Source organism: Castor canadensis, chromosome 16 (assembly GCF_047511655.1).
Source record: "Castor canadensis chromosome 16, mCasCan1.hap1v2, whole genome shotgun sequence".
Lineage (NCBI taxonomy): Eukaryota > Metazoa > Chordata > Mammalia > Rodentia > Castoridae > Castor > Castor canadensis.
The window spans coordinates 8,291,463-8,318,305 of record NC_133401.1 but is presented as its reverse complement, the minus strand read 5'-3'; the positions used below and the strand labels follow the sequence as shown (position 1 = coordinate 8,318,305).

Sequence of the window (26,843 nt, the reverse complement as noted above, 5' to 3'; positions counted from 1 at the left end):
AAGCTTTCCCACTCCTGATTGCTGGGCGTGTGCAGCTGCTCCTGCCTTCTCCAGCTGGCTTGTTGTGAGGGATTTCGCCTCGCCCTCTTTGCTATGTGTCTTTTTTGTTGTTATTGCTTATTATTCAGTTTTTTTTCTTTTTTCCCTGTGTGGGGGTCGGTCTGTCCAGGGAGCTATGCTCCCAGGGTTGTCTGTGGGAGTACCACGTGCCGCTTAGCTCACCTGGTGGTCTGCGTCTTCCCAAGCGGTCTGGGAGCTGGCGTCTGGTGGCATGGGAGCCCTCCTGGTTTCCCCGTTTAATGTGAAGTGGAGATGCTATGTGCAGGCTGGAGGTGTGGAGGAGTCAAATTTTGCCTCTTCTCTGTGGTTTTTCCTGTAAGGTGTATCTCCAGCATCTCTCCAAGATTTTACTTTAGGAGGCACGCTTTCTGCTTCCTTCCTCTAGCCACCATCTTGGAATCTCCATGGCTACTTTTGTGGATTTTCTTTAAGGGAGGAAAATGTCACTAGTATTCCCTTCATATACTACATGCATAAAGGTTACACAATGGCTGTTCAATGTCCTATTTAAGCAAATATGTCCTTCACAATACAAAATGTTATGATTAGAATAATTTAAGATCTCAGAATTGCATTTCTACTACTGATCTTTTTTTTGGTGGTACTTTGGTTTGAAGTCCTGGTGCTTGCTAGGTAGGCACTCTACCACTTGAGCCATGACCCTAATCCTTTCTTTTTCCTTTTTTTTTTTCTTTAGTTTGTTTTTCAGATAGAGTCTTATATTTTTGCCTGGGCCACTGAGCCAGCCACAGACTTCATTCCTCCTACCTTTGCCTCCTGAGTAGCTGGATTACATGTATGACCCACCACACATGGCCTGTTTTTGCAATAGAGTCTCAGTAATTTTCTGGCCTGACTGGCCTCAAACCATGATTTTTTTATCTCCACCTCCTGAGTAGCTGAGGTTACATCAAAACCACAGTAAGATAATACCTTATGCCCATTAAGAGGGCATTATCACAAAAAAGCAGAAAATAATAGATGTTCACAAGAATTTAGAGTAGTTAAAACCACTGTGCACTGTTGGAACATAAAAAGGTATAGCTACTATTGCAAACGGTATGACAGTTCCTCAAAAAATTAAAAATAAACTACCATATGATCCAGCAATCTTGCTTCTGAATTTATATCCAAAAGAATTGAAGGACTAGAGATGGAGCTCTGTGGTCAGTGGTAGAGTATTTTCATATCATGTGTGAGGTGCAGGGTTTGATCCTCAGTACCATTTAAAAACAAGTATTAAAGCTTGGTGCTGATGGCTCATGCTTATAACCCTATCTACTTAGGAGGCTGAGATGGGGAAGATTGTGGTTAGAGGCCAACCCAGGCAGATAGTTCTCAAGACTCCCATCATCTCCAGAATAACCAGAGCAAAATAGACTAGAGGTGTGGCTCAAGCAGTAGAGCACCTGCTGTGCAAACAAGAAGCCAAGTTCAAAAACCCTAGTCTCATTTAAAAAGGATAAAAGAAAGAATTGAAAATAGGACCAATCACTGCAGCATTATTCCATGATAACCAAGAAGTAGAAGCAACTTAACATTCATTAATGGGATGAATGGATACAGAAAATGTGGGAGGTGTGTTATGCAGTGATCCCTCAGTATCACTGGTTCTAGGAACACTCTCCCCCCAGATCCAAAATCTGGGGGTGCTCAAGCCCCAATACAAAATGGTAGAGTCTTTGCATGTACTTTACAAGCACCTCAGATGTGCTTAAACTAGTACAATGTAAATGCTATGCAAATAGTTGCTATGTTTTATCTTCTAGGGAATAATAACAGAAAAAAATTTCTGAACATGTTCTGTTCAGATGCAATTTTTTTTCAAATATTTTTAGTCTACAGCTGGTTGAATCTATGGAAGTCAAACCTAGAGATACAGAAGGCTGAGCCCCCACCCCTGCTCTACACACGCACGCGCACACACACACACACACACACACACACACACACACACTGGAACACTGAGACTTAAAAAGAAGGAAATCTGGATGGAGGTGTGGCTTAAGTGGTATAGTAGACTGTCTGCCTAGCAGCACAAGGCCCTAAGTTCAAACCCCAGTACCACACCAAAAAACGGAAATCTGTCATATGCTACAACATGGATGAACACTGAACACATTTATGAGAAGTAGAATAAGCCAGTCACAAAGAGACAAATAGTGAATGATTCCGGTTATATAAGATATTTAAAAGAAGCAAACTCTTAGAAATAGAAAGCAGAATAGTGGTTGCTAGAAGACAGGGGAGGGAGAAAAGGAGAGTTGTGGATATAGAGCATCACTTTTGCAGGATGGGGAAGCGCTAGAGATCCGTTGAAAAGCAGTGTGTGTATAGTTAAATTTACTATATTGTACACTTAAAACCTTAAGGTGGGGGAGTTTGTGTGATATTTTTGCCATAACAAAAATCTTTTGTATGATTTGATAAATTCAGAAAAAGAATAAATGGGCTTTGGATGGAAACTAGTAAAGAAATAGGAACAGATTATCAGAAAGTGGCTAAAATAAGAGTGGTTTTTGAGAAAGAGAACACATACATTAAGAGTTGGAGATACTACTAAAGCAAGAGGAGCACAGAAACAATTGGATGTTAATTACAAGTAAGATCCTTATCAAAGACAAAAAACAAGGACACTGGGCTGGTGGAGTGGCTCAAGTGGTAGAGCATCTGCCTAGTAAGCATGAGGCCCTAAGTTCAAACCCCAGTAACAATAAAAAAAAAAAGCAGAAAAAAAGAATTTAAAAAACAAGGACACCTCCTTTGAATATTCTGAACAGTTCCACCTAAGGGCTACTGTCTCACTGAGCAGCTGATCTGCTTATGAAGCAGTGCTCACTCCTCTCTGAAAAGCCCTCACCCACCTGAGTACAGGCCTTTTGATGTTTCTTTCTCAACAATTCAGTTCTCACAATCTTGTTCCAAAAAGGAGAGTGTTGAGGTGAACAGTAAGGGTACCCACATTAGGACCAGACCCTTTCCTCCCTGCAGGTGGCTTACACCTGACCCCACCCTACCCCTAAGAAGAATAAACATCAGCCTTTAGCCATTATCACTGGGGACAAGAACAGTTGAGCAGATAAGTGACCAGCTGAGCAGTGTATCTTCCTTAGTAGCACACCAACAGAATTCCTTAGCAACTACAAGAAAAATTTCCCACCCAACAACTTTCCTGGTAGAGTTCCACCAACTTCTCTTATATTTATCCCTAGTCTTTAAGAGGCAGTGGACTCCACCTTCCACAAGAGACCCACCTCCACAGGCTTTCTTTCCTGAATAAAGTCTGTGCTGATGTTGAGCTATCTCCTCACCTATCTCTCCATGCCTTTTCAGTCTAACAGAGATCAAAGTTGGCTTAGGAAGAGACAGTTCTGTTAACAAATGGAGAGAAAGGAAAGAAGGAAGAAAGGAAGGAGGAAGGGAGGAAAGAAGGAATTGTTATTGGCACTGGTGCAGTCTGTGATCACAAGACTTCCAAATTCTGTGTCCCTCAGGAAGAGTCCATTGCAGGACATGTGGGTGTAAATAGACTTTACTAAAAGTTAGGGAAGGGAAATACAAAGGGGAGCATGGTGGGCGCAAGTGGAATCTGGAGGCCAAGATAGCATGGCTCCCTTCCCCAGGAACTTTTAAAACCTACACTAACCTGTGGCAAGGAAGGGACTGTTGCAGGATATTCAAGCAGGAATGGGACCCCAAGGCTTTTCAGGAAGCAATATTTATTAGCATGCCGGCAGCAGCTCAGTGGATTCACATCCAAAGTCTGAGCCCCAGAACAAAGGGTCTCACCTTATATACCCTTGCAAGCAGGTTACAGAGCAAGAAGTAAGGTTTCACCCATGTATGGTTGCATGCATCTCCATTGGCTACTTCACCCCCAGAGCTGTGACCTTCCTCACATTCATATTCTCTAAGCTTTGTCTCCCTGCAATGTTATCCCCCTCCTCCCTGCTACATTGTTCCCCCCTCCCCCGCTTTGATGTTTGGGTCCACCTAGGGTCAAAGAGCTTCATCTTGATTTAGGGGTCTATATTCCCACAGCATCATTACATGGGCAGTTGCCATGTAATGATGAATTCTATAGGTGCCTCTATAATGGTCCTGATTGACTGTAATACCAAGGGAACCAAGTAGGGCACTATGAAACATACTCCCGGGACAAGAATAATTGCCTCTAACAGGGTCTTGAATCCACGCAAGGCAGAGAACCAACCTCCAAACAGGTCATTGGGATTCCATCCTTTCCAAGTCTGGATGGGGATATGGGCAATTTTTCTCATTCTGTTTGTGATTTCTTCTATGACCTTTCCTTCCACCCATCCAGGGAAGGTGGAGATGAACACCAATAGACATTTGTATCCTCAAGTTTGTGACATTTCAGTGAAGTCCATGATCAAGTTTTTAAGAGGAGTTCCACCAATGCTTTGCACCAGGGGAGGTGCCCTTGGCCCTTGCTGGGGATTGTTTTTGTCACATACACTACATCTTTCACATACTGCCTTACTTATGCTGGAGAGCTTGGGGACATAAAAGTGCTGGGCCAGGGTGGACTGGAGGGCTGTTCACACTGAATGAGTTCCTTCGTGGAACTGCTTGACAAATGTAGGAGCCCGTGACTCAGGGATGGCAATGTGGCCATCAGCAAACTTCCAGCATCCATCCAGTAGAAAATTTCCCTCCTTAGTCTTAAACCAAGTCTGTTCTGTGGTGTGTAACATGGGTCCCATCCAGCTAAGGGGCATGGGATCAAGGCAGCTGTCAGAACTGTTGGGGTTTAAACTGCTTGTTTAGCCTCCCTATCAGCTTTCTGGTTTCCCTGAGCAATTGTCCTATCTCCCTTTTGGTGCCCTTGGCAGTGTACAACTGACACCCATTTAGGGGCCTATACAGAGTCTAGCAGTTCAAGGATTTCCTGCCCATACTTGATAATTTTTCCTCCCAAATTAATGAGGCCCCTTCCTTTATGTAAGGTCTCACGGACATGAATGGTTGTGAAGGCATATTTAGAGTCAGTGTAGACGTTTACTGGCACTCCTGCAGCAAGCTGGAGTGCCCACATGAGGGTGACAAGTTAGTGTTCTGAGCAGAAGTTCCAACCAGCAGTGGGAAGGCCTTGATGATGAGTCCAGAGTTACTATGCATACCCAGCAAAGTGTGTGCCATCCTGGATAAAGCTGCTGCCATCTGTGAAATATTCACTATCTGGATGGCCTAAAGGCTGATTGGTTAGATCTGGCTGGCTCGAGAAAACCTCATCCATAACTTCTAAGTAGTCAGGCTCTGGGAGCCTGAGTCAACTGGCAATACGGTGGCTGGGTTTAGAGTCTTCACAACCTGTAGCCAGTGTATGGGTTTTCACATAGCATACTCTGGCATTTGATCGCCTGAGAGTTGGTCAGCCAATAATGTCCCTTGTATTTCTCTCAATAAATTCCCTTGAGAGTTAGGATGAAGTGGGGAACTCGGACAGTGAGTTCTTGTCCCAGGGCAAGCTTATCTGCCTCTGCCACCAGGGCAGCAGTGGCTGTTAGGGCATACAAGCATCAAGCTGTTTGGACAAGTCAGCCACAAGACAATGCTAGGAGCCTAATAGCTGAGTCAGGACCCCAATAGCTGTCTCCTTTTGCTCATGGACATACAGGAAAAAGGGCTTCATCACATCCTGCTGACCTGGAGCAGGGGCATTTGTGATGCCCTCTTGATTTCTCTAAAGGCTTTTTCTTGTTTCTATTTCCACACTAAGGGCTTCTGTTCTCCCCACTTTGTGGCTTTATAGAGGGGTTTGGCCAAGAGTGAGTAGTTAGGGATCCAGATTTGGCAGAAACCCATGGATCCCCAAAACTCTCTGATTTGCAGGTGGGTCTTGGGGGCTGGAATGGAACAGATAACCTGCTCCCTCTCAGGACCAAGGCTGCACTGTCCCTGCAACAGGTAAAAGCCAAGGTATTTGATGGTATTTTGGTAAATCTGGGCCTTTTTCCAAAAGACTTTGTATCCTGCCTCCCATAAAAAAGAAAGAGGTGAGTCTCTTCTATATAGTCCTCCCAGGAGTCCAGCCAGCAGGAGGTCATCTATGTACTGGAAGAGTGTGTGGCCATGCAGGTCAACTGAGAAAGCTTTGAGGTTGGATGCCAAGGCAGTTCCAAAAATAGTGGGGGAGTTTTTGAAACCTTGTGGCAACTGGGTCCAGGTTAGTTGCCCTTTTCTCCAGTATTGGGGTTTTCCCATTGGGAGGCAAAAATAGGCTGGCTCTGTGGGGCTAGGTGGATGCAGAAAAGTGTGTCCTTAAGATCTAGGCAGGTAAAAAACTTTGCCTCAGCTGGGACAAGGCCTAAAAGCATATAGGGATTTGGGACCATAGGGTGCAGAGTAATGGTTGCTGAATTTTCTGCCTGTAGGTCCTGAACTGGCCTGAAATCCTCAGTCCCTGGTTTCTGGACTGGTAATAAGGGGTTGTTCCAGGATGACTGGCAAGGTCGGAGGATCCCGTATTTTAGGAGTCTGTCAAGTATTTCTGAATTCCAACCTGGGCCTTGCAGCGAATGAAGTACTGTTTTTGGCTGACGGGAGTGGCTCTGGATTCAGTTCCACCACTTCTGGGGGCACATTTTGGGCCAGACCTGGAGGGTTATCTTCAGCCCATACACCTGGAATCTTGAAGGGAAGCTCAGGAGGCCTTCCCTCAGAGGCATAAAGCTGCCACTCCTCCTCTTGTGCAACCATGAGGATTAGTCTTTGCCTCAGGTCCTCTTAACTTTAAGACTTCCCCATCTGATGTCAGAGGCAAGGGTGTGGAACTGGGTGCCAGTGGCAGAGGTGGATAAAGTGGCACATAGGGTGGTGGTGTTGCCTTGAGTTCCTCGGCCAGTATAGGATCCTTTGTTCTCTCTCTACACTTGGATGTTGCAGGCATCCTAGTTACCATAGTCCTACATGTCTTTTTCAGACAGGGCCTTAGCCATGTGGGTTAGCTGAGGAAAGCATTCTGCCAGCAATCAATGTAGGGAAACTGATCTGGGTGCCCAGGATTCCCTACAATTACCCAGTAAATTTCATTAACCACAGTTTTATCTAGTGACCCATCTGGGGGCTACCCTACACCAAAAGCAGGCCAATCTACTTCACAAAGAGCCTCCAGCTTGTTAGGAGTTAACAACTCCACAGTCTCCATTAAATCCCTTTTTAAACTTTTTAAGCATACACTCCAAGCAGGTGCCCTTACTCTGATTTCAACCCATTTCCTCCTGTTACCAGATGCCAAGACAGACACAGAGGGGTAGGGTTTTGGAGGAGACATAAGGGGGGGGGGAGTCCTCTTCTCCAACACACAAGGGAGAACAATATGCGTCCCTTATCAGTGACCTGGATGCAGTTGCCTGGCCAGGAAATGCACCTACACAGGGTCCTCACATACTTCATCTGTCTCTGGCCCTGTCCCTTGCGGGAACTTCTGGCACCTCTTAGCTGTAGTGAGTCCATATAAACCCTGGACAAGAGGCCTGTTAGGGCTCACCATATGAGTTCACCATGGACCCACACATTGGGACTCTACACTCGCTTTGTAGTCAGGCTATGTCTTGTTCACACGCAAGCATCTGTTTCCACCCCACTCTCAGAACCTGGGAGTAACAGTTTGACTTTCATTCAAAGTTACTTGGGTGACTCCTGGAGGTGATCAAAGTCCCCTTCTGCCACTCTGGCAGGCCTAATATTTGAACCAGGTTCTTACCAGTCTGATGGGCAGGGCTCCCAATTGGTTCCTGAGCTTTCCCCGGGTTCCTTTGTGCAACTAAGACTTGCTCTCCGGTGCACCAGGAGAGGTGAGTCACTCCATCAGCTCAACAGGTCTGCTGGTGTTGGTGAGCTGGGGATGCCAAGTCCTGATGACAAGGAGGTGAATCACAGACGAGCCCCGAGAAATGTTGCAGGATGTTCAAGCAGGAAGAAATATTTATCAGCATGCCAGAAGTGGCTCAGCGGATTCCCATCCAAAGACTGAGCCCCAAGAACAAATGGGCTTTGTCTTGTATACCTTTGCAAGCAGGTTACAGAAGCAAGAAGCAAGGTTTAACCCATATATGGCTGCATGCATCTCTATTGACTACTTCACCCTCAGTGCTATATGACATTCCTCATTCACATTCTGCAAGTTTTATCTCCCTGCTATGTTGTCCCACTCCTCCCTGCTACAGAATCAGGTAATTTCCATCCAATAATTAATGATTAAGGAGGGGAATGAGTGGTTCCTGAGCCAGGTAATAGTGGTCCCTGAACCAAAGCATGGTTAATCTGAGAAGTAATGTTTTTCTATGATTCCCAAACTTTCCCTTACTAAGGGAGGGAAGGAAGGAAGGAAGGAAATGTTTTTGGTTGGGTACTGGTGGCTCACATCTATAATCCTAGCTGCTTGGGAGGCTGAGATCAAAAGAATCAAGGTTTTAGGCCAGCCCAGGCAAAGTTCGTTAGACTCTAAAATAACCAGAGCAAAATGGAGTGGAGGTATGGCTCAAGTCGTAGAGTGCCTGCTTTGCAAGTGTGAAGCCCTGTGTTACGTGCCAGTGTCGAGGGTCCTTGCCTTCACAGGCCAGAGAACTGGCTCGTGAGGCAGCTGAATCATGAGCCAAGGCCAGTATATAAAGTAGGATTATTTAGAGAGAAAGGAAAGGCTACAGTTAGGAAACTGCAGCGGAGCCCAGAAGCTGGTGGCTCGCTGCACAGGTGAAGGCTGGGGTTTTTATGGATGTTTTAACTCTGGGTTGGGGGGTTTTTCTCATTGGTCATGGATTTGCAGGCTTTCTTAGGTGAAATGCTTTGGTTAGCACCTTTATTGGGGGAAGGGAACAATCTTGAGAGCATTTTGCTCATCAGTCCTGTGGCACATCTGTATCTCTCCTTTAAGATGCAGGAATGCAGGCCTGCATCTCCTCACCATGTTGAAATGATATTGCCCTCCGTGGGGGATGGGATACTCACTCATCTGCCTTAGGTCTCTAGACCCAACACCTGAGGTCAAACCCCCGTCCCACAAAAAAAGTGCATTCTACAGTTATCTAAATAATACCTAAATAAAGTTGACTTAAAAAACACCCAGGTAGGGCTGGCAGAGTGGTGCAAGTGGTTCAAGAGCATCTGCTTAGCAAGCATAAGGCCCTGAGCTCAAACCCCAGTGCCACCAAAACAAAAAACAAAAAACCCCCACCCAAATATTCACAAACCATAACATTAGCTCTTCTGGGGCGTGGTGGTTCATGACTGTAATCACAGCTACTCGGGAGGCTGATACAATGACATCTGAAGTTCAAGGCGAGGCTGGGCAACTTAGTGAGACCATGTCTCAAAAAAAAAAAAAAAATGGGGTGTGTAGCTCAGTGGTCCCCGTGTTCAATCCCCAGTGTGTGTATAAATATTTCTATCATCCCCCAAAAGAACCCCACACCTAACCAGCAATCACTCACTATTCCCCTGACAGTCCTCAATAACTAATACAATCCGTGTCTGCAGAGGCGCCGATTCTTAGACATTTCATACAAATGGACTCATAAAGCTATTCTGTGGCTCTCAGCATGGGATGCAGAAAGCAAACTCCGCCTCGCGCAACCCGGAGTAAGTTACAACTCCTGGAAAAGTACAGCGGTGCGCTCTCCACTGCGCCGGCTCAGTGCACCAAGTTCTGTGGCGCAACTTTCGGCCTCGGTCTAGCTCCCTCATTTTCCCGTCTAGACTACATTTCCCAGAAATTCTTAAAGCGCCACTCAACTTCTGGCGCGAACGTGACAACCTTGTCCTCCTTCTCAGGGAACATATATAGCCGGTACTTTGGAAGATGCACGTCTCCCGGATGTCTGCCCTGGCATCCCGTGGGCATTTTCGAGCCAACGTCTGGATCTCGGAACTCAAGGTCTCCGGCCAGGGGAAGAACATGCGAACGGGTGCCATCTTCCCCGCCAGGTCCGACCGCGGACTACATTTCCCAGAGAGCCCCGCGAGAGCAGGGTCGCCCCTTCGTTTGCCTGTGGGACCCGTGGCCTCCGGGGAAGGGGAAGTGCGCGGACAGCGGCCTAGACCCTAGGGGCTTTGCTAGGCCCTACAGGTGCGTCCCCGCGGGTCTGAAGGGACATGCTTGGGAGGACAGAAGTGTCAGGCTTGCGGGCGTTGGTCGGGCTGCGGGAGCAGTCGCCAGCTGTGGGCTTCGGTGTGTGACTGTGACCTTACGTGGCTGCGGGGCGCAGTGTGAGTGCGGGTGCGATTTGTGCCTCGGGTGGGTGTGTCATCGAGACTGACCATGCGCAGAGCGACGCGTGCAGGTGTGGCTGTACTTTTGGGTTGTGGGTGTGTGGTTGTGACAATGTGTGGATGGATGAGTGACGAGTGAGAGTGGGGGAGGGGTCGTAGAGAATCCGTGTTACCCCGACAGAGGGGTGTGTGTGTGTGTGTGTGTGTGTGTGTGTGTGTGTGTGTGTTAGTAGCTGAGGTGTCCTGGATGTCTGACCACGTGAGGATGTGAGAGTGATTGTGTAACTTTAGGTGGGCTTGAAAGGTAGATTTACTTGTGTCAAGGTGACTTGTGTCGTGCCTGTTGTGTTATTTTGAGCGTATTTGGATGTAGTGCTCCATACGGGAGCTGGAGTAAACTGTAACAGTGTGTGGTTTTGTAGTGAGTGTCACATTGTGACCATCTGTAGCACTGTATGGTCTGTATGGTGGTGAGTTTGAGCATATATAGATGTGACTATTCTCAGGTAGATGTGCGACTGTGTGATTTATGTAGTGCTGTTGTTGGAGAACAGTGGTGTGAGGGTGTATCGGGGTCCCTTTGGTGGGTGAGCGACTGCAACATTGACTATGTAGGGTATGGGATGCCAGTGACTGTCCCAGGGCCTCCAGCTCTCTGTCTTAAGAGACCCCAGTGAGGTCACGACAGATTTTGTTCTTGGAAAGCATAGACTTCATCCCTCCTTTGACACCAGCAATGCTCATGACAGCCTAAACTGCGCTCACCTGCCTCCATCCCTCCTTTTCTCCAGGGGTGGTAGATGTGATCCCGTCAGTCTAGGCCACAAAAAAGTGCTGGTGTCTCATGATTCCTTTTTTCTTCCTCAGCTCTGCTCTTCCAGAGGAAGAAAGAGGAATGGCTGTTGACCAAAACAAATACAAGGTGCACTGGGGTTTCCTTTTTGCTTTTCTTCTCCTGGATAGTCTTGCTTAACTTAGGCTCATCAAGTAACCTAGTTCTTCAAAATTTCCACTCAAGAAAATGACCAGAAATCGTGGAATGGACAGAGTTTAATACTTTCACTGACTTCTTTCTACATAAAGTTCACATATTAATTTAGGAGATGGATAAGTTTTTTTCCTGTATATTTAGTTTTTGCTTTTTTAAAACACATACACGTTTAAAACATGGTTATTTTAAATAATTTGGAAAATAGGAAGATACAAAGAGCTAAAATAATTTTCTACTACCCAAAAATCACTACTGTCAATATTTTGATCTATTTCCTTATTGTAAGTTTCATATGAACCTAGAGTATACATGATTTTCAAAGCTGGAATTTATCAGAACTTGCCATTTTATATTTTACGTCCACTAAAAATTATGTATGACTATCATTTGTAAATGTTATAGTTTGATCTTTTTTAATTCCTAAGTATATACACATACAGAAAAATATTTAAGATACAGACGTATAGCTTAAGAAGCAATTATAAAGGGAACCACTACTTGACAAAAACCTGCATCAGAACTTCAGAAGCCCCTAGTGGTCCTTCCTCCATCCTCCTTACCTCTTTAGATAACCCTTACTTCTGATTTTGGTGGTCTTTATTTTCTTGTTGGCTTTTTTTTGAAAGTGGGTTTTTTTAAACCATGTGTCCACTTTTCCCTAAACAATATGTTTAGCTTTGTCTTTTTAACTTTATGTAGATGAAGTCGTGCTGTTTAATGTTTTGAGTCTTCCTTTTCTTAAACAATATCATATTTGTTAGAATCACCTTTGGTATGATAAGCTGTAGTTTGACAATGATTGTTTTCAAGTTTTTGATTCTTATGAAAGGGCTGCTCTGAACAATTTATTTTTTATTTTTTGGCATTCCTGGGGGTTGAACTCAAGGCCTTACACTTGATAGGCAGGCACTTTACCACTTGAGCCACATTCACAATTATGTTAGTTATTTTTGAGGCAGGGGCTTGCTTTATGCCCAACTGGCCTGGACCACAATCCTCCCATTTGTGTTCTCTGTATGCAGAGAAGCCAGAAACACAGGTATGTGCTACTTCACTCAGCCATTGGTTGAGATGTGGTATCACCTTTTTTCCTGAGCTGGCCTTGAACCATGATGCTCCTACTCTCAGCCTCTCAAGTAGTTAGGATTACAGGTATGAGCTACTGTACTCAGCTTGAAAATATTTTTACAACTATCCTAGTATACATATACATGCTCCCCTAGGAGGTAAGCTTATGAAGGAATCCAAATTTCTTAGATAATGCTGAACTGATTTATAATATGGCTTTATAAGTTAAAGTCCCATCAGCAGTTCATAAACATTATAGGCACCGTGTATTCTAACTCTTAGCCATTTGGTATTCTAATCTTTAATGAATCTGCTAATATAATATATGATGTCATTTTAAAAGGATAACATACATATTAAAAGTGCAGAAATCAAAGTTATAAGTTTTATAAAGTAAGTATGTTCATTTAACCAGAGCTCAAACCTGATAAGGAAATAGAACACTACCAGCACTTTAGAATTCCAGTTGTGAAGTCCTCCATTCACTCTCTCAGAGATCACCATTATTTTGTCATTTATGCCTATAGATTAATTTTACCTGTAGTTTGATTATATATAAATAGAATCACACAATACCTCCTCTTTTATGTTGGCTTCTTATGTTCAGCATTACATCTCATATGTAATGTGAATATATTATGTAGTATAAATATGTGAGGGTGCTGCATGTAGTTGTAAGTTTTTTTTATTGCTCTTTAAAAATATCTTGTAAGAATGTAACAATTTATTCATTATATTATTGATTGCCACTTGAATTGTTTTCAGATTGAGGCTATAATGAACAATGCTGCCCTGAACGTTCTGTGTCTTTTGGTACACATATGTGAAATTGCTGGGTCTAGGTTATGCACACATTCCAGCTTTAATGGATACTGAAAATGCTCCAAAGTGGTTGTATCATTCTATACTTCCTACTGTGGTTTATGACAATAGACACCAGGACAGTAAGCTTTCCTAGAGATAAAAAAGAAAGTCCATAATAAAAATGTCAGTTAATATATGTGTGTGTGTGTGTGTGTGTATATATATATATACATATACGCCCTTCAAATGTCTTCAAATGTATTTGTCAGAACTAAAGAAGTAGTGGAGAGATCACATTCATAGTGAAGGGGGGTTAGCACTTCTCAATAGAGGATAGCAAAAGCAATAAAACCAGCAAAGAGTTGGCAGAGTGGCTCAAGTGGTAGGACACCTGCCTAGCAAGTGTGAGACCCTGAGTTCAAATTCCAGTACCACCAACCCCTCCCCCAAAAAACAGTAAAGCTACACAGTATTTGAACATTGTGATTAACTTGATCTGATAAATATCTATAAAACAACATACCTGAGTCTAAGCGTGTAGCTCAGTAGTAAAGCATTTGTCTTGCATGTGCAAGGCTCTGGGTTCAGTCCCCAAAGTGGCAAAAGAAATCAAAAGTAATATACCTTCCAACTACAGAATATACATGATTTAAAAATGAATATGAAACATTTATCCCAACTAATCATGTGCTGAACCAGTAAATTTCAAAGGATTAAAATAAAATTTTCATGATCACAATGGATTAAACTAGAAGTCAATAATATATGATATTAATGATAAATATAATAAGATTTGGGATTTAAGTGATGTATTTATAGATAAATGATGGATCAAGGGAGAAATTATAATGGAAGTGGAGAATGAACTGAATGATGATGAAAGTATATCAGAAAGTTGGGGGGTATTGCTAAAGGTAAACCTGAGAAAATAGATAGGTACAGACATATATGTTAGAAAAGACAAGTGTTGAAAAATTGACTACGAATTCATCTCAAGAAAATAAGGGAAACATTAATAAATTAAGCTCCAAAACAAAAGATGGGAAATGATAAGAGCTTAAATACAACAATGTTTAATTCCTTTTTACTGTGTACATTTAAGGGGAACAGCATGTTTTGAGATACATCATGAATAAATTTTGAAATATAAAATGAATGTGCAATAGAGAAAATAAATAAAACCAAAAGTTTATCTTTTGGAATTAATAAACTTCTAGTAAAACTGAAAAAATGAGATAAGACACAAGTTACTAGTAACAGATACGAAATAAAAAAATTAAAAAATAGCCACAGACTAGCATTAAAGCTGAGCTCTCAATTCATTGATAGTGCCTGGGATGTGAGTGCACAGATTACGCCCAGTGGAACCTGGTGTCTTTCTTTTACTGGTCTCAGTATGTAATTATTAGGGGCTTAATACTTTCAATAAATAGTGTTAATTTTGTAGGCAATAATGGATTGATTATGCAGTGAACTCACATTTGAGACATTCAGCCAATTTATTATTTTCCTGTATCCTGTTTCTGCTTGGTTTTGTGTGTATCCACCGGTGCTGACTAACTGTAATGAATCCCCTTCTGTCTGAGGCCACAGGTGTGATGTGATGGATCCTTTCTGGTTTTGCTACCATTTTTCCTTTTTTCTGTGGCTAACTGGCTTTTCAAAGCTCCCTTGAGTTTATTCTTGTCACCTTGTACAGATGGAAACAAACACTGAATACCAGAACTATAAATAATAGTGTGATATTATGACATATTTTGGGTTTTGTCCAAAGTTCCTGGGTCATAACTCCCTCCTTAAGGCAGGCCATAGAATTTCTCTTTCCTAAGGCAGGATTAGAAACTCTAATATTCCCCCACCTTTAGCTGACATCAAAGAAATTCTATGACTTGCCTGGGTCAATAGAAGGTCTGTGACCTTCCTCATTCCTGGATGGTCCTGCTTTATACCCTGGAGGAAGGAATCACTGAAGACAGTGATCACTGAACAGACAGACTATGCTGGGTTTCCCTACCCAGTCTATGAGCTGTTCACCAAAGACTTCATCAAAACTGAAAGGATGGGGTTTGGAGAGTTTCCAAATAACTGAACACATGGAGGTTCCTGGAGATTGTTACACCTGGGGAAGGCATAGCAGCTCCATGCCCCTTCCCCCATACCTTCCCTCTGCATCTCATCGTATGTATCGTTTGTGATCTCCTTTATAGGAAACCAGAAAGAGCCAGGCACCAGTGACTAACCTGTTATCCTAACTATGTGGGAGGCTGAGATCAGAAGGATCATGGTTCAAGACTAGCCTGGGCAAATAGTTGGTGAGACCCCATCTCCAAAATAACCAGAGCAAAATGGACTAGAGGTGTGGCTCAAGCAGTAGAGCCACTGCTTTGCAAGCACAAAACCCTTAGTTCAAGCCTGTCCCACAAAAACAAAACAATATGAGTGTTTTCCTGAGTTTTGTGAGCTGCTAAAACAAATTAATCAACCTAAAAGGGGGGTTGTGGGAGCATGTGTTCATAGCCAGATGATCAGAAGCACAAGATAAACCTGCTGGGCTTGTGACTATCTGAAATGGTGGGAGGGGCACCACCCCTTTGACATTACCTCCAGGTTGTGAGTGGCAGAACTCAGTTGGATTAGAGGACACTCAGCTGTTGTCTTTGCAGCAGCACTGATTGTTGGTGGAGAAATCTCCAAGTTACTATGAACTGAGAGCATTTCAAAGGCTGTTTCAACTGACAGCTGTCATAGACTCCATCATAGAACAAGAAAGAGCAGTAGAAGGATTCCTAGTGTCATTGCCCTTTTATGAAACTCTTAAAAAGAGCCCTTTCTGCCTAGCACATACTTTTGAAAACAGCCTTACCTTTCTTTTGTTTGTTTGTTTTCTTTTGTTCCAAGATAAAAAGTTAGAACTATCCTGGATCCCTCTTTTTCTTTTGTCTTTGTCTTTCCTTTTTGCAACTAAATTTTTTTTTCATTTTTCTTTTATTATTCATATGTGCATACAAGGCTTGGTTCATTTCTCCCCCCTGCCCCCACCCCCTCCCTTACCACCCACTCCGCCCCCTCCCTCTCCCCCCCTCAATACCCAGCAGAAACTATTTTGCCCTTATTTCTAATTTTGTTGTAGAGAGAGTATAAGCAATAATAGGAAGGAACAAGGGTTTTTGCTGGTTGAGATAAGGATAGCTATACAGGGCATTGACTCACATTGATTTCCTGTGCGTGGGTGTTACCTTCTAGGTTAATTCTTTTTGATCTAACCTTTTCTCTAGTACCTGTTCCCCTTTTCCTATTGGCCTCAGTTGCTTTAAGGTATCTGCTTTAGTTTCTCTGTGTTAAGGGCAACAAATGCTAGCTAGTTTTTTAGGTGTCTTACCTATCCTCACCCCTCCCTTGTGTGCTCTCGCTTTTATCATGTGCTCATAGTCCATTCCCCTTGTTGTGTTTGCCCTTGATCTAATGTCCGCATATGAGGGAGAACATACGATTTTTGGTTTTTTGAGCCAGGCTAACCTCACTCAGAATGATGTTCTCCAATTCCATCCATTTACCAGCAAATGATAACATTTCTTTCTTCTTCATGGCTGCATAAAATTCCATTGTGTATAGATACCACATTTTCTTAATCCATTCGTCAGTGCTGGGGCATCTTGGCTGTTTCCATAACTTGGCTATTGTGAATAGTGCCGCAATAAACATGGATGTGCAGGTGCCTCTGGAGTAACAGTCTTTTGGGTATATCCCCAAGAGTGGTATTGCTGGATCAAATGGTAGATCGATGTCCAGCTTTTTAAGTAGCCTCCAAATTTTTTTCCAGAGTGGTTGTACTAGTCTACATTCCCACCAACAGTGTAAGAGGGTTCCTTTTTCCCCACATCCTCGCCAACACCTGTTGGTGATGATGTTGCTGATGATGGCTATTCTAACAGGGGTGAGGTGGAATCTTAGTGTGGTTTTAATTTGCATTTCCTTTATTGCTACAGATCGTGAGCATTTTTTCATGTGCAACTAAATTTTTTTAAAAATGTGAGAGTTGGGTTAAGACTTCAAAGTTTAAGTTGGGCAAAAATGCTGTTATTTCCTACCTACTTCACATGATGCCAGAGTTGAAACTTTAACCTTAAGTTTGTATTCTTGTTAATTTTCCTGTAGTTTCCTCTCTTTGTTTTGTTTGTTTGTTCGTTTTGTTTTTGAGACAGAGGTTGCTGTGTAATTCAGGCTGGCCTCAAACTCATGATCTTCCTGCCTCCACCTCCCAAGTGTTGTGATTACAGGTGTGTGTGTGACCACACTTAGTCATCTGGCTTTCTTATGGTAGGTGATTGTTCTCAACCTTAACAAATTTTTCATACTTTGATATATTATTGAAGGCAAGGGATTAACTATTAATTGAGGAATAATTACATCTACAATGAAGATATTATGGAATATTTTTAAATTTGCTTTGTTTTAAATGATAAACAGAACTTACAAGAAATTTTGCATTCAGATGGATGTCTCCCTCAGAGACATTTTAGAGTGTTGCCTAACTTCATTATGCAACACTCCAGTAGTTACTGAGCCCTCCAGGAGTGGCTCTTTGACTTGATAAGACTATTATCTTTCCTTGTGACTCTCACCAAAAAAATCAGCACATGTGAAAGAGAATTTAGAATATGGATATTTTTTCCAGATAAGCACTTGGTGTTTCAAGCATCCTTACTGTGAATTCATGTAATTTGGGTGACACAGTTTAAATAGTTAATTGAAAGCCTGGAACTTACTGCAAGAGAAAATTAGGATGTATATCAACTTCCTGGGCCTAATTCCTTTCTACCCTAATTTCTTTCCTCTTTGTTAAAACCACACAAAGATGCATTGGTTCTCCTCTCCCATTAGCCACTCACAGTATTCATCTCTGTTAGGAAAAACGCCACACAAAGAAAACTCACATCCAAGGGCAGGGTTTAATGGCAGGTGCGGGGTAGTGCAGGAAGAAGAAAGGACAAAAGGGAAGGGGTTCAGGCCAGGCATGGCCTTTTATAGGAGAGGGAGAGTAAGGGGTTGGCGCATACGCTGGGGGTCCCTGATGGAGGTGGAGCTTGAGTGGAGCTTGTTTTTGGGAGTGCGGGAAACCTTGTTAAGGGGGAGGGAATGCCTCCATTTTCCATGAGGTGCCGCTGATTTATAAAATGGCGGCATTATTGTTCTATTATTCCCCCATTTTTCTTTAATAATAATGAAGATAGGGGCTGAGGATCAGGAATTGGGGCGAAGCATCAATCTCTTTAACTGCTTCCTGCTGGCAGGGGGCATTGTATGGGGCAGGGTCCTCAGGCTTCTGTGGCGTCCTGGATGGGGCCTTCACAGTAGTTTTCCAGGCGGTTTTGGAGAGGTTGATATCCCTGGAGGTACAACTGGTTAAATTTTTGGTTAGCAATAGCAGACATACGGTCTAAAAGAAATCCTTGTATTGTTCTTATGATACAAGGGAGGAAGTTTAAGAATAGGAGAGCAAGAAATACAGGCATTAGGATGGGCATTAACCAGGAGAACCGCTGTGAAATGTTATTACCTAGAGGATTCCAAGAGTCCTCCAATTCCCTTCTCCGTTTTTCTAATTGTTCTTGGAGTTGCCTAATTTTATTTTTTACTACTCCTGACTGGTTAACATAGAAGCAGCACTCCTCTTGTAAAAATAGGCAGAGACCACCCTTTTCTGCAGTGAGCAGGTCAAGGCCTCATCGGTTTTGGAGTACAACTGAGGCTAGGGAGTCAAGTTGTTTTTGTAGGGTTAGGATAGATTCGGCTACCGTTTGAGGATCACTTATCAATCGATTAGACAGTTTTGTGTAGTAGTGGATAGAAGTTCCTATTCCTGCAGCCCCCGTTCCCATGGCAGCCGTTATTCCCAGGGTGGCTAACAAGGGAATGGCCTGGATTGCCCGTTTTGATCGAAGATGCGCGGTGAGGGGGATGGGTAGATCCTGATCTTCTGTAATAATGTCCATGTCAGGGACCAAAAATACCAGAGTGCAGGTGCCCTTCCAGGCTTGGGGTAAACAGGAGTATACACTCTGACTGCATAAAAAGAGAGTACTGGGAATTGGGGAGCAACAGATATTGTTCCCAGTTTTGTTGGCCGCCCTAGTAGTGTGACATTTTTTTGTCACCAGGGAACCTACCTCGACTATCCCTGAGGAACTCTGTAGGCAGAGAGGGGCTGGCTGGAAGAGGGGAACTGGAGAAATGGTGGAGGAGGTGGGCCTTTTGGTGAAGGAGCAGTTTAAGGTAAGAGGTGTGGAAATATTTATGGGGCTAGCGATGACCTGAGAAGGGCCAGTTCGCTGACACATCCAACAACCACGGGCTAGAGTAGGATTAGTGTGGTTGAGTAGTTGATGAGTGGTATTTATGACCTGGAGGAGAAGGGTTTCAGAAAGGGACAGTGTTTGTAAAGGAATTTTGAGAGGCTTTCTGGTGGGAAAGAATAGGTTGTCAAGAACCTGAGGTACCTGGGTGCAGAGGACCTTCTTGTATACCTGATCCTGGACTCCTTCTCCATCAGACATACCATAATGTGTGAGCTCAGTCCAGCACACTTTTTGCCCACAATTTCCAAAGCAAGTATAGCCCGCATTGCTGCCTTTACTCCTTGCAGTCCAGTGTAGTTTGCCCCACATTGTGCATGGGATAGCTGTATCGTAACAAGCCCTGTGCTGATATGAATAAGATGAGGTGCACGGGCAGGGGGGAAGTTTGGGGCTCACAAGGGTACAGGTCATAAGAAAGAAGAGAGCACAAAGAGTAAGGCACACAGGGCAAGGTATCCAAAACAGAGAGCTGCATGATGGGGCCATCTCCACTTGGGGGGAAGTTACCCACAGGCCAATACTCAGGAGGGAAGGGACAAGGACAAGAATTACCCACAGGAAGGGATGGAGTGGAAGCATAGGTGGACTGGTTTATAGTAAAGTGAAGAGTATGTTGGAAAATGAGTAGATTTCTTCAGGAGTAAAGACTGAGAGAGCACCTTGGAGATGTAGGTAGGCTATCCAATCTATGAAGTAAGGGAGATGAAGGTATGAAAAAGGAGGGAGGCTGATTATACTGGGGGGTAAGAAATCTAAAACCTCAGAGTAGAGTGTATATAGGAAAGAGTAAAAGCATGGGCAGGAACTGACAGGAAAGAATGGGAGGGAGAAGTATAAAGAGTGAGTAGGCGAGATGCCAGGTCCCCAGGCATAGGGCTCCTGCCTATGCCCTGGGAGTCTCCTTGAGTGTGTCTCTGTCTTCTGGGATCTTGGGAAGGCAGGAGATCTTTATTTTTGTTGGTCCTGTAAGAAGAGATTGGTAGGTCTTTTGTGGGGCTGCCAGTTTTAGATTTTGAACTGCACCCAGGAGGGAAATCCTGCTAGCTTAGCAGCCATGGGGGTGGTGAGGACGACCTTAAATGGGCCTCTCCACTTTTCCTGCAGGTGGCCGGGTGTGGCCATACTTTTCAGATAAACTAGATCTCCCATTTGGAGGGTGGGAGTTATTTTGGTGGTGTCAGAGGGCTGTGGCAATTGATCATGAGCATACGACCAAAGGAGAGAGCAAAGAAAAGTGAGGAGAGGATTGAGGAGAGTGGGGGGAATGTTAGGGGGTTCTGGCTGAACCGTGATAGGGAGGAGTGGATGGCCATAGAGGAGCTCGAAGGGGCTGAGCATGAGTGGTCTTTTAGGGAGGGCCCGGAGGCGGAGAAGGACTAGGGGTAGGAGCTTTGTCCAGTCTAGGTGGAGCTTGAGGAAGAGTTTGGTGAGAGTATTTTTTAGTGTGCAATTGGCACGTTAAACTTTACCTGAAGATTGGGGGTGATAGGGATTGTGAAATCTCCAATGAATATTTAAGGCTTGTGCCAATTTTTGGGAAATAGAGGAAACAAACTCAGGCCTGTTGTCTGACTGGATAGAGGCTGGGAGACCAAACCATGGGATGATGTCTGTGACTAAAATCGTTGTTACTGTGGAGGCCCTTTTTATTGGTGTCTACCAATACCAGGAGGTACTTAATCCTCTTTACTGGAGGCATATGTGTGAAGTCCACCTGCCAATCCACAGCAGGGAAACATCCCCTGGCTTGGTGGGTAGGAAAGGGAGGGGGCCTAATATTGGAGTTGGGGTTTGTGTGCTGGCAAATTGAGCAGGATTGGGTAATCTGTTTAAGGTATTGTATGTCTCCTGGAGATAGGAAAAGGGACTGGCGGAGAAAAGTGTAAAGAGCATAAAGGTTAGGATGAAAAAGCGTACGTAAATAGGAGAGAAGAGTTTTAACTTCAGAAGGGAGGAGGGAGAGCTTAGTGAGAGGAGGGGAGGAAGCTGGGGTAAGGGGGTACATGGCCAATTGGGGTGCAGTTTGGAGGGCTGCTCGCTTGGCCTCTGTATCCGCTCGGTTATTTCCTCTGGTAATTATGGAGGAGTCAGTCTGGTGGGCTTTGCAATGAGTAATACCCACCCGGGAAGGAAGGCGTGAAGCCTCTAGGACCTGGGCTATTAAGGCAGCATTGATAATGGGAGTTCCCCTTTAGTTAGGAATCCCCTTTCCTTCCAGATAGCGGAGTGGGACAGTAAAGTGTGAAATGCATACTTAGAGTCAGTATAAATGTTGACAGTTTTGTCTTTTGCCAGAGTTAGAGCTCTGGCCAGGGCAGTCAGTTCTGCCTTCTGGGAACTAGTGCCCAAAGGGAGAGGGCATGCCTCAATGATGGCAGAATCAGACACGATGGCATATCCAGCTCTTCGCTATCCATTGTGAATGAAGGAGCTGCCATCAATGAACCAAGTGTAGTCAGCCTGAGAAAGGGTGCCCTCCTGAATGTGGTCTGGGCAGGGAAGGAGCTCTTCAGGGATCTCAGGGCAGGAGTGAACTAGGGGTGTTGGAGAGAGAGGAAGAAGAGCAGCTGGGTTAAGTGGGGGACATGAAATGAAAGTTAGAGTGGGGTCCTCGACCAAGGCCACCTGGAGGGATAGGATACGAGAGGGGGGCATGGAGTAAAGTCCTTTATATATGAGGAGTTCTGAGAGGCTATGGGGGGAGTAAACAGTAAGGGGGGGACCCAAAAGTAAGTTTTTTTCTTTCCTGGATTAAGAGAGAGGCGGCACCCAGGGCCCTGAGGCATGGGGCCCATCTCCTGGTTGTGAGGTCTAACTGTTTGGAGAGGTATGCTACTAGAGTGAAGGAGGGCCCTGTGTTGTGTCCCAGAACTCCTAGGGCAAACCCTTGCCTCTCAGAAACATAAAGGATGAAGGGACAAGTGAGGTCTGGCAAGCAAAGTGCCGGGGCTTTTAAGAGGGTCTTAAAATGACTTGACACAGGCTGAGAGGGGTCCAGGGGCTCTTGAATGGAACCCTTGGATGCCTCATATAGAGGTTTGGCCATTAGGCTAAAGTTGGGTACCCAGGCTCTGAGATAGCCAGCCAGGCCAAGAAAGGAGAGAACTTCAGCCTTAGTGCTGGGGGCAGGGAGAGAGGCTAGCAAGGCCTTATGATCTGTGGTGATAGCCTTATGAGTAGGGGAGATAGATAGGCCCAGGTAAGTTACCTGGGTGAGAGACAGTTGAGCCTTGTTAGGGGACAACTGGTATCCCTTTTTTCCCAGAAAATTGAGCAGGAGGGCAGTGTGTTGTTGGCTATCCTCGAGCGAGGGGCTGCAGAACAGGAGATCATCTACATACTGGAGGAGTTTACTCAGGGAGAGATGGAGGGTAAGGAGGTCCCTAGCCAGAGCTTGGCCAAAGAGGTGGGGACTGTCCCAGAACCCCTGAGGCAGAACAGTCCAGGTCAGTTGTTGGGAAGTATGAGAATCTGGATCAGTCCAGGTGAAGGCAAAGAGGTTTTGGGACTGTAGGTGGACAGGAATAGTGAAGAAAGCATCTTTTAGGTCCAGGACTGTGAAATGGGTGGTGGTACCGGGGATGAGATACAGGAGAGTATAGGGGTTGGGTACCACTGGGTGTATAGGAGTCACTGCCGCATTGATTAAGCGGAGGTCCTGTACCAGCCAATAAGACCCATTGGGCTTTTTTACAGGCAGAATAGGAGCATTATAGGGGCAGTGGGTTGGGCGAAGAAGGCCCTTAGAGAGGAGCTCTGAGATGATAGGCTTTAATCCCTGTAAGTGGATTAGAGAGATGTGATATTGAGGTTGGTTTGGGAAAATGGAGGGGTCCTTGAGAGTAATAAAGATTGGCTCGTGATGGGTAGAAACTGCAGGGTTCTGGAGGTCCCACACAATGGGATCTACCAGTGTAGCAGGTAAGGGCAAGGGGCCGGGAGGGGCTTGTGGAAGCAGAGCATCCATGATGGCAAGGAGGGGCTGAGAGGATGGAGACAAGGGCTTAATGGGTCGCGGCTTAAGAGGGGGTGGGTGTAAGGTGAGAGTGGCTTGGAATTTTGACAAAATGTCCCTTCCCAAGAGGGGGGTGGGGCAATTAGGGAGGACTAGGAAGGAGTGAGTAAAAAGTGTATCTTCCAGTATGCAGGTTAGAGGAAAAGTCATTAAGGGCTGGGTAGGAGTTTCCTCCACCCCGACTATGGAGGTTAAAGAAAGCTTGGTAGGTCCCCAGAACTCTGGCAAGGCAGAAAAAGTGGCGCCAGTGTCCAGGAGGAGAGAGATAGGCCTACTGTCAATAATGGCCATTACCCTGGGCTCCCGTGAAGTTATGGTCATAGGGCCTGGGAGTCCTGGGCTCCATTAGTCATCAGCCGCAGTCGCCAGTCCTAAAAGATCAGTTGGAGAGGAGGGATGGTGGGGGTGCTTAGACCCTCTGCCTTGAGGGGTGGAGGGGCAGTCCATCGCCCAGTGGCCCTCCTGTTTGCACTTAGGACATGGCCCCAGTGGGCGGCGTGGTTTAGGACAAGCATGGGCCCAGTGTCCCTCAAGGCCACACCGAAAACATGGGCTGGGAGGTGTTCGGGATTTTCCCTGGCCTCGGGAGTTGGAGGTCGAAGGCTTTTGTCAAAGGGCTTGTGCCAACATCTGGAATTTAGCCTTATCTCTCCTGTCCTTATCAGCCCTTTGTTGTTCTTCTTGGTAATTATAGACTTTGAAGGCCATGTTTAAAATTTCAGCCTGTGGAATCTGAGGGCCATTTGCTAGCCTTTTAAGTTTTTTTCTGATATCTGGGACTGACTGGGAGATAAAGTGGGTCATAAGGATAATTGTCCCATCCTTAGTTTCAGGGTCAACTTTTGTATGGCGTCGTAGCACCTCTGTGAGCCGGGACAAGAAACTAGCTGGATTTTCCTCTTTTTCTTGTTGGATTTCTCTGAGCTTATCAAAATTAACAACCTTTTGGGCCAACTTCTTTAATCCCACCACTAAACAGGTAACCATCTGATCCCTAAGCGTTCTGTCACTGGTTTGGTAATTCCAATGAGGCTCCTCAGTAGGGATCGCTGTAGCTCCTACAGGATGGGTGGGGGTGGTGCGATGGACCTCATCTGCATGTGCCCTAGCCGCGTCTCAGACCCGTTGTTTCTCCTCTGGAAGGAGGGTGGAGGAAAGAATGAGATAGATGTCATGCCAAGTGAGGTCATAGGATTGAGCCAAGTATTGAAATTCCTTAACATAAGAATCAGGGTTAGTGGTGAAGGAGCCAAGGCGCTTTTCTATCTGAGAGAGGTCAGTGAGAGAAAAGGGGACATGGACCCTCACAATGCCTTCTGCTCCAGCCACTTCCCCGAGAGGGTAGATGGAAACCGGCTGACTGGGGGGTCCGTGAGAGCGAGTGTGAGGGGGACTCATGGGATCCTGTGGTCCCCAGTGGGTGGAAAGGCGGGCGGAAGGAGGGAAGGGAGGAGGAGCAGGAGGAGGAGCGGAAGGAGGAGCAGAAGGAGGGGCGGGAGGAGAAGCGGGAGGAGGGGCGGGAGCCAATGGCTGAACAATGGAAGCCCCTCTTTGATAAGGTGGAAGCTCGTTAGCAGGGTCGAAAGAAGGGAAAGCTTCAGAGTCAGGAGGGGATTCAGAGAAGGATTTGGCTGGTTTTGAGACTGGTTTAGAAGCTAGTAGGACCTGTGCAGTGGAACAGGAGGTACAAAGGGAAGGTTTGGTGCGGAGATAAGAAAAGGATTGGACGTAGAGAAGTTCCTTCCATTTGCCAGTGCGCTCACAGAAATTGTATAGATCCCTTAAAATATTGGGATCAAAAGTGCCATTAAGTGGCCATTTGGAGGCATTTTCCAGTGGATATTGGATCCAGGCCTGATTACAGAGAAAAATGAGCTTTTGGGGCTTAAGATCAGGTGTTAGGTGAAGGGGCCCAAGGTTGGCCAGAAGACATCCCAATGGGGAGTCTGAAGGAATTTTGGATGGTCGAACTCCCATGGTGAGGCCTGAAATGAGGAAAGATATGGCAGGCATCCCCAAAATATCAGTTCCTCAGGAGAGCAAGTTCAGTGCCAGGAACTCAACCTGATCCCAGGTTTCAGCACCAAATGTTAGGAAAAACGCCACACAGAGAAAACTCACATCCAAGGGCAGGGTTTAATGGCAGGTGCGGGGTAGTGCAGGAAGAAGAAAGGACAAAAGGGAAGGGGTTCAGGCCAGGCATGGCCTTTTATAGGAGAGGGAGAGTAAGGGGTTGGCGCATACGCTGGGGGTCCCTGATGGAGGTGGAGCTTGAGTGGAGCTTGTTTTTGGGAGTGCGGGAAACCTTGTTAAGGGGGAGGGAATGCCTCCATTTTCCATGAGGTGCCGCTGATTTATAAAATGGCGGCATTATTGTTCTATCAATCTCTCAATTTGTTTTCCTGAATAGAAAATAGCTATTGGAGTCCAACATGAATGGGAATGCCAATGGATAATAATGAAGTTACATAAGAAAGAGATTCTAGATGGGTATGGGCAGGAGGAGGGGCTCACACCTGCAACCATAGCTACTCAGGAGGCAGAGATCAGGAGGATCTTGATTTGAAGGCAACCCAGGCAAATAGTTCGAGAGACCCTATCCGGAAAATACCCAACACAAAAAAAAGGCTGATGGAGTGGCTCAAGTGGTAAGAGTGCTTGTCTGGCAAGCATGAGGCCCTGAGTTCAAGCCCTAGTACTGACAAAAAAAAAAAAAAGATTCTAGGGTTAGGCATGAAAATGGACTCGGGAGATAGAGGTAAGAGAATCACCAGTTCAAGGACAGCCTGGGCTACATAGTGAGGCCTTTTCTTAAAAAAGCAAAAAAAGAAGAAAAAAATTCTAAATAATTGGATTATTTTTAAAAAGCTAACCTAGCTTAACATCATTACTCATTAGGAAAATGAAAACCAAAGTGAGAGCTGGGTGTGGGCAGCTGAGTCCTAATTCATGTTGTACTAAAATAAAATTATAATTTGATAACCTTATCCATAATAATTTATCAACTAATTTTATACAAAAATAAAACAATTGAGTAAAAGATTTAAGTGTAATAAATGAAAACATTAAAATTGCAGAGGAAAGAGAAATTTATCTAAACATGCATAGGGTAAGAAATGTTTTACCCAAAAGCTATAATATAAAAGATGTCAGTTTGACCATTTTGCATGGCAAAACATATAAGCAAGGTGAAAACAAAAAAGTTGTGGGGTTTTTTTGTTGTTTTTATAAAGTAGAGCTAGAGAGTAAGAATGAGGAGTGCCTCTGTGTGTGTTTGAGCATGGTAAGGAAAGTTAATCAACTTTCTTGACTTGGG

General features: G+C 44.8%; 1 protein-coding gene across 4 annotated transcripts in view; it reads left to right on the top strand.

Annotated features, from left to right (window-relative positions):
- The first annotated feature begins 9,817 nt into the window (after window positions 1–9,817).
- Znf383 (zinc finger protein 383) overlaps window positions 9,818–26,843 on the top strand; it is a 30,426-nt gene continuing 13,400 nt past the window's right edge. For 2 of the 4 annotated variants that reach the window (XM_074058365.1, XM_074058364.1), the window contains exons 1-2: window positions 9,818–10,150; window positions 11,161–11,215. In XM_074058365.1, coding sequence (XP_073914466.1) covers window positions 11,189–11,215 — 27 coding nt within the window. In that variant the 5' untranslated portion in view covers window positions 9,818–10,150; window positions 11,161–11,188. The remainder of the gene's footprint in view (window positions 10,151–11,160; window positions 11,216–26,843) is intronic. The other 2 variants (XM_074058366.1, XM_074058367.1) reach the window with 2 other exon arrangements.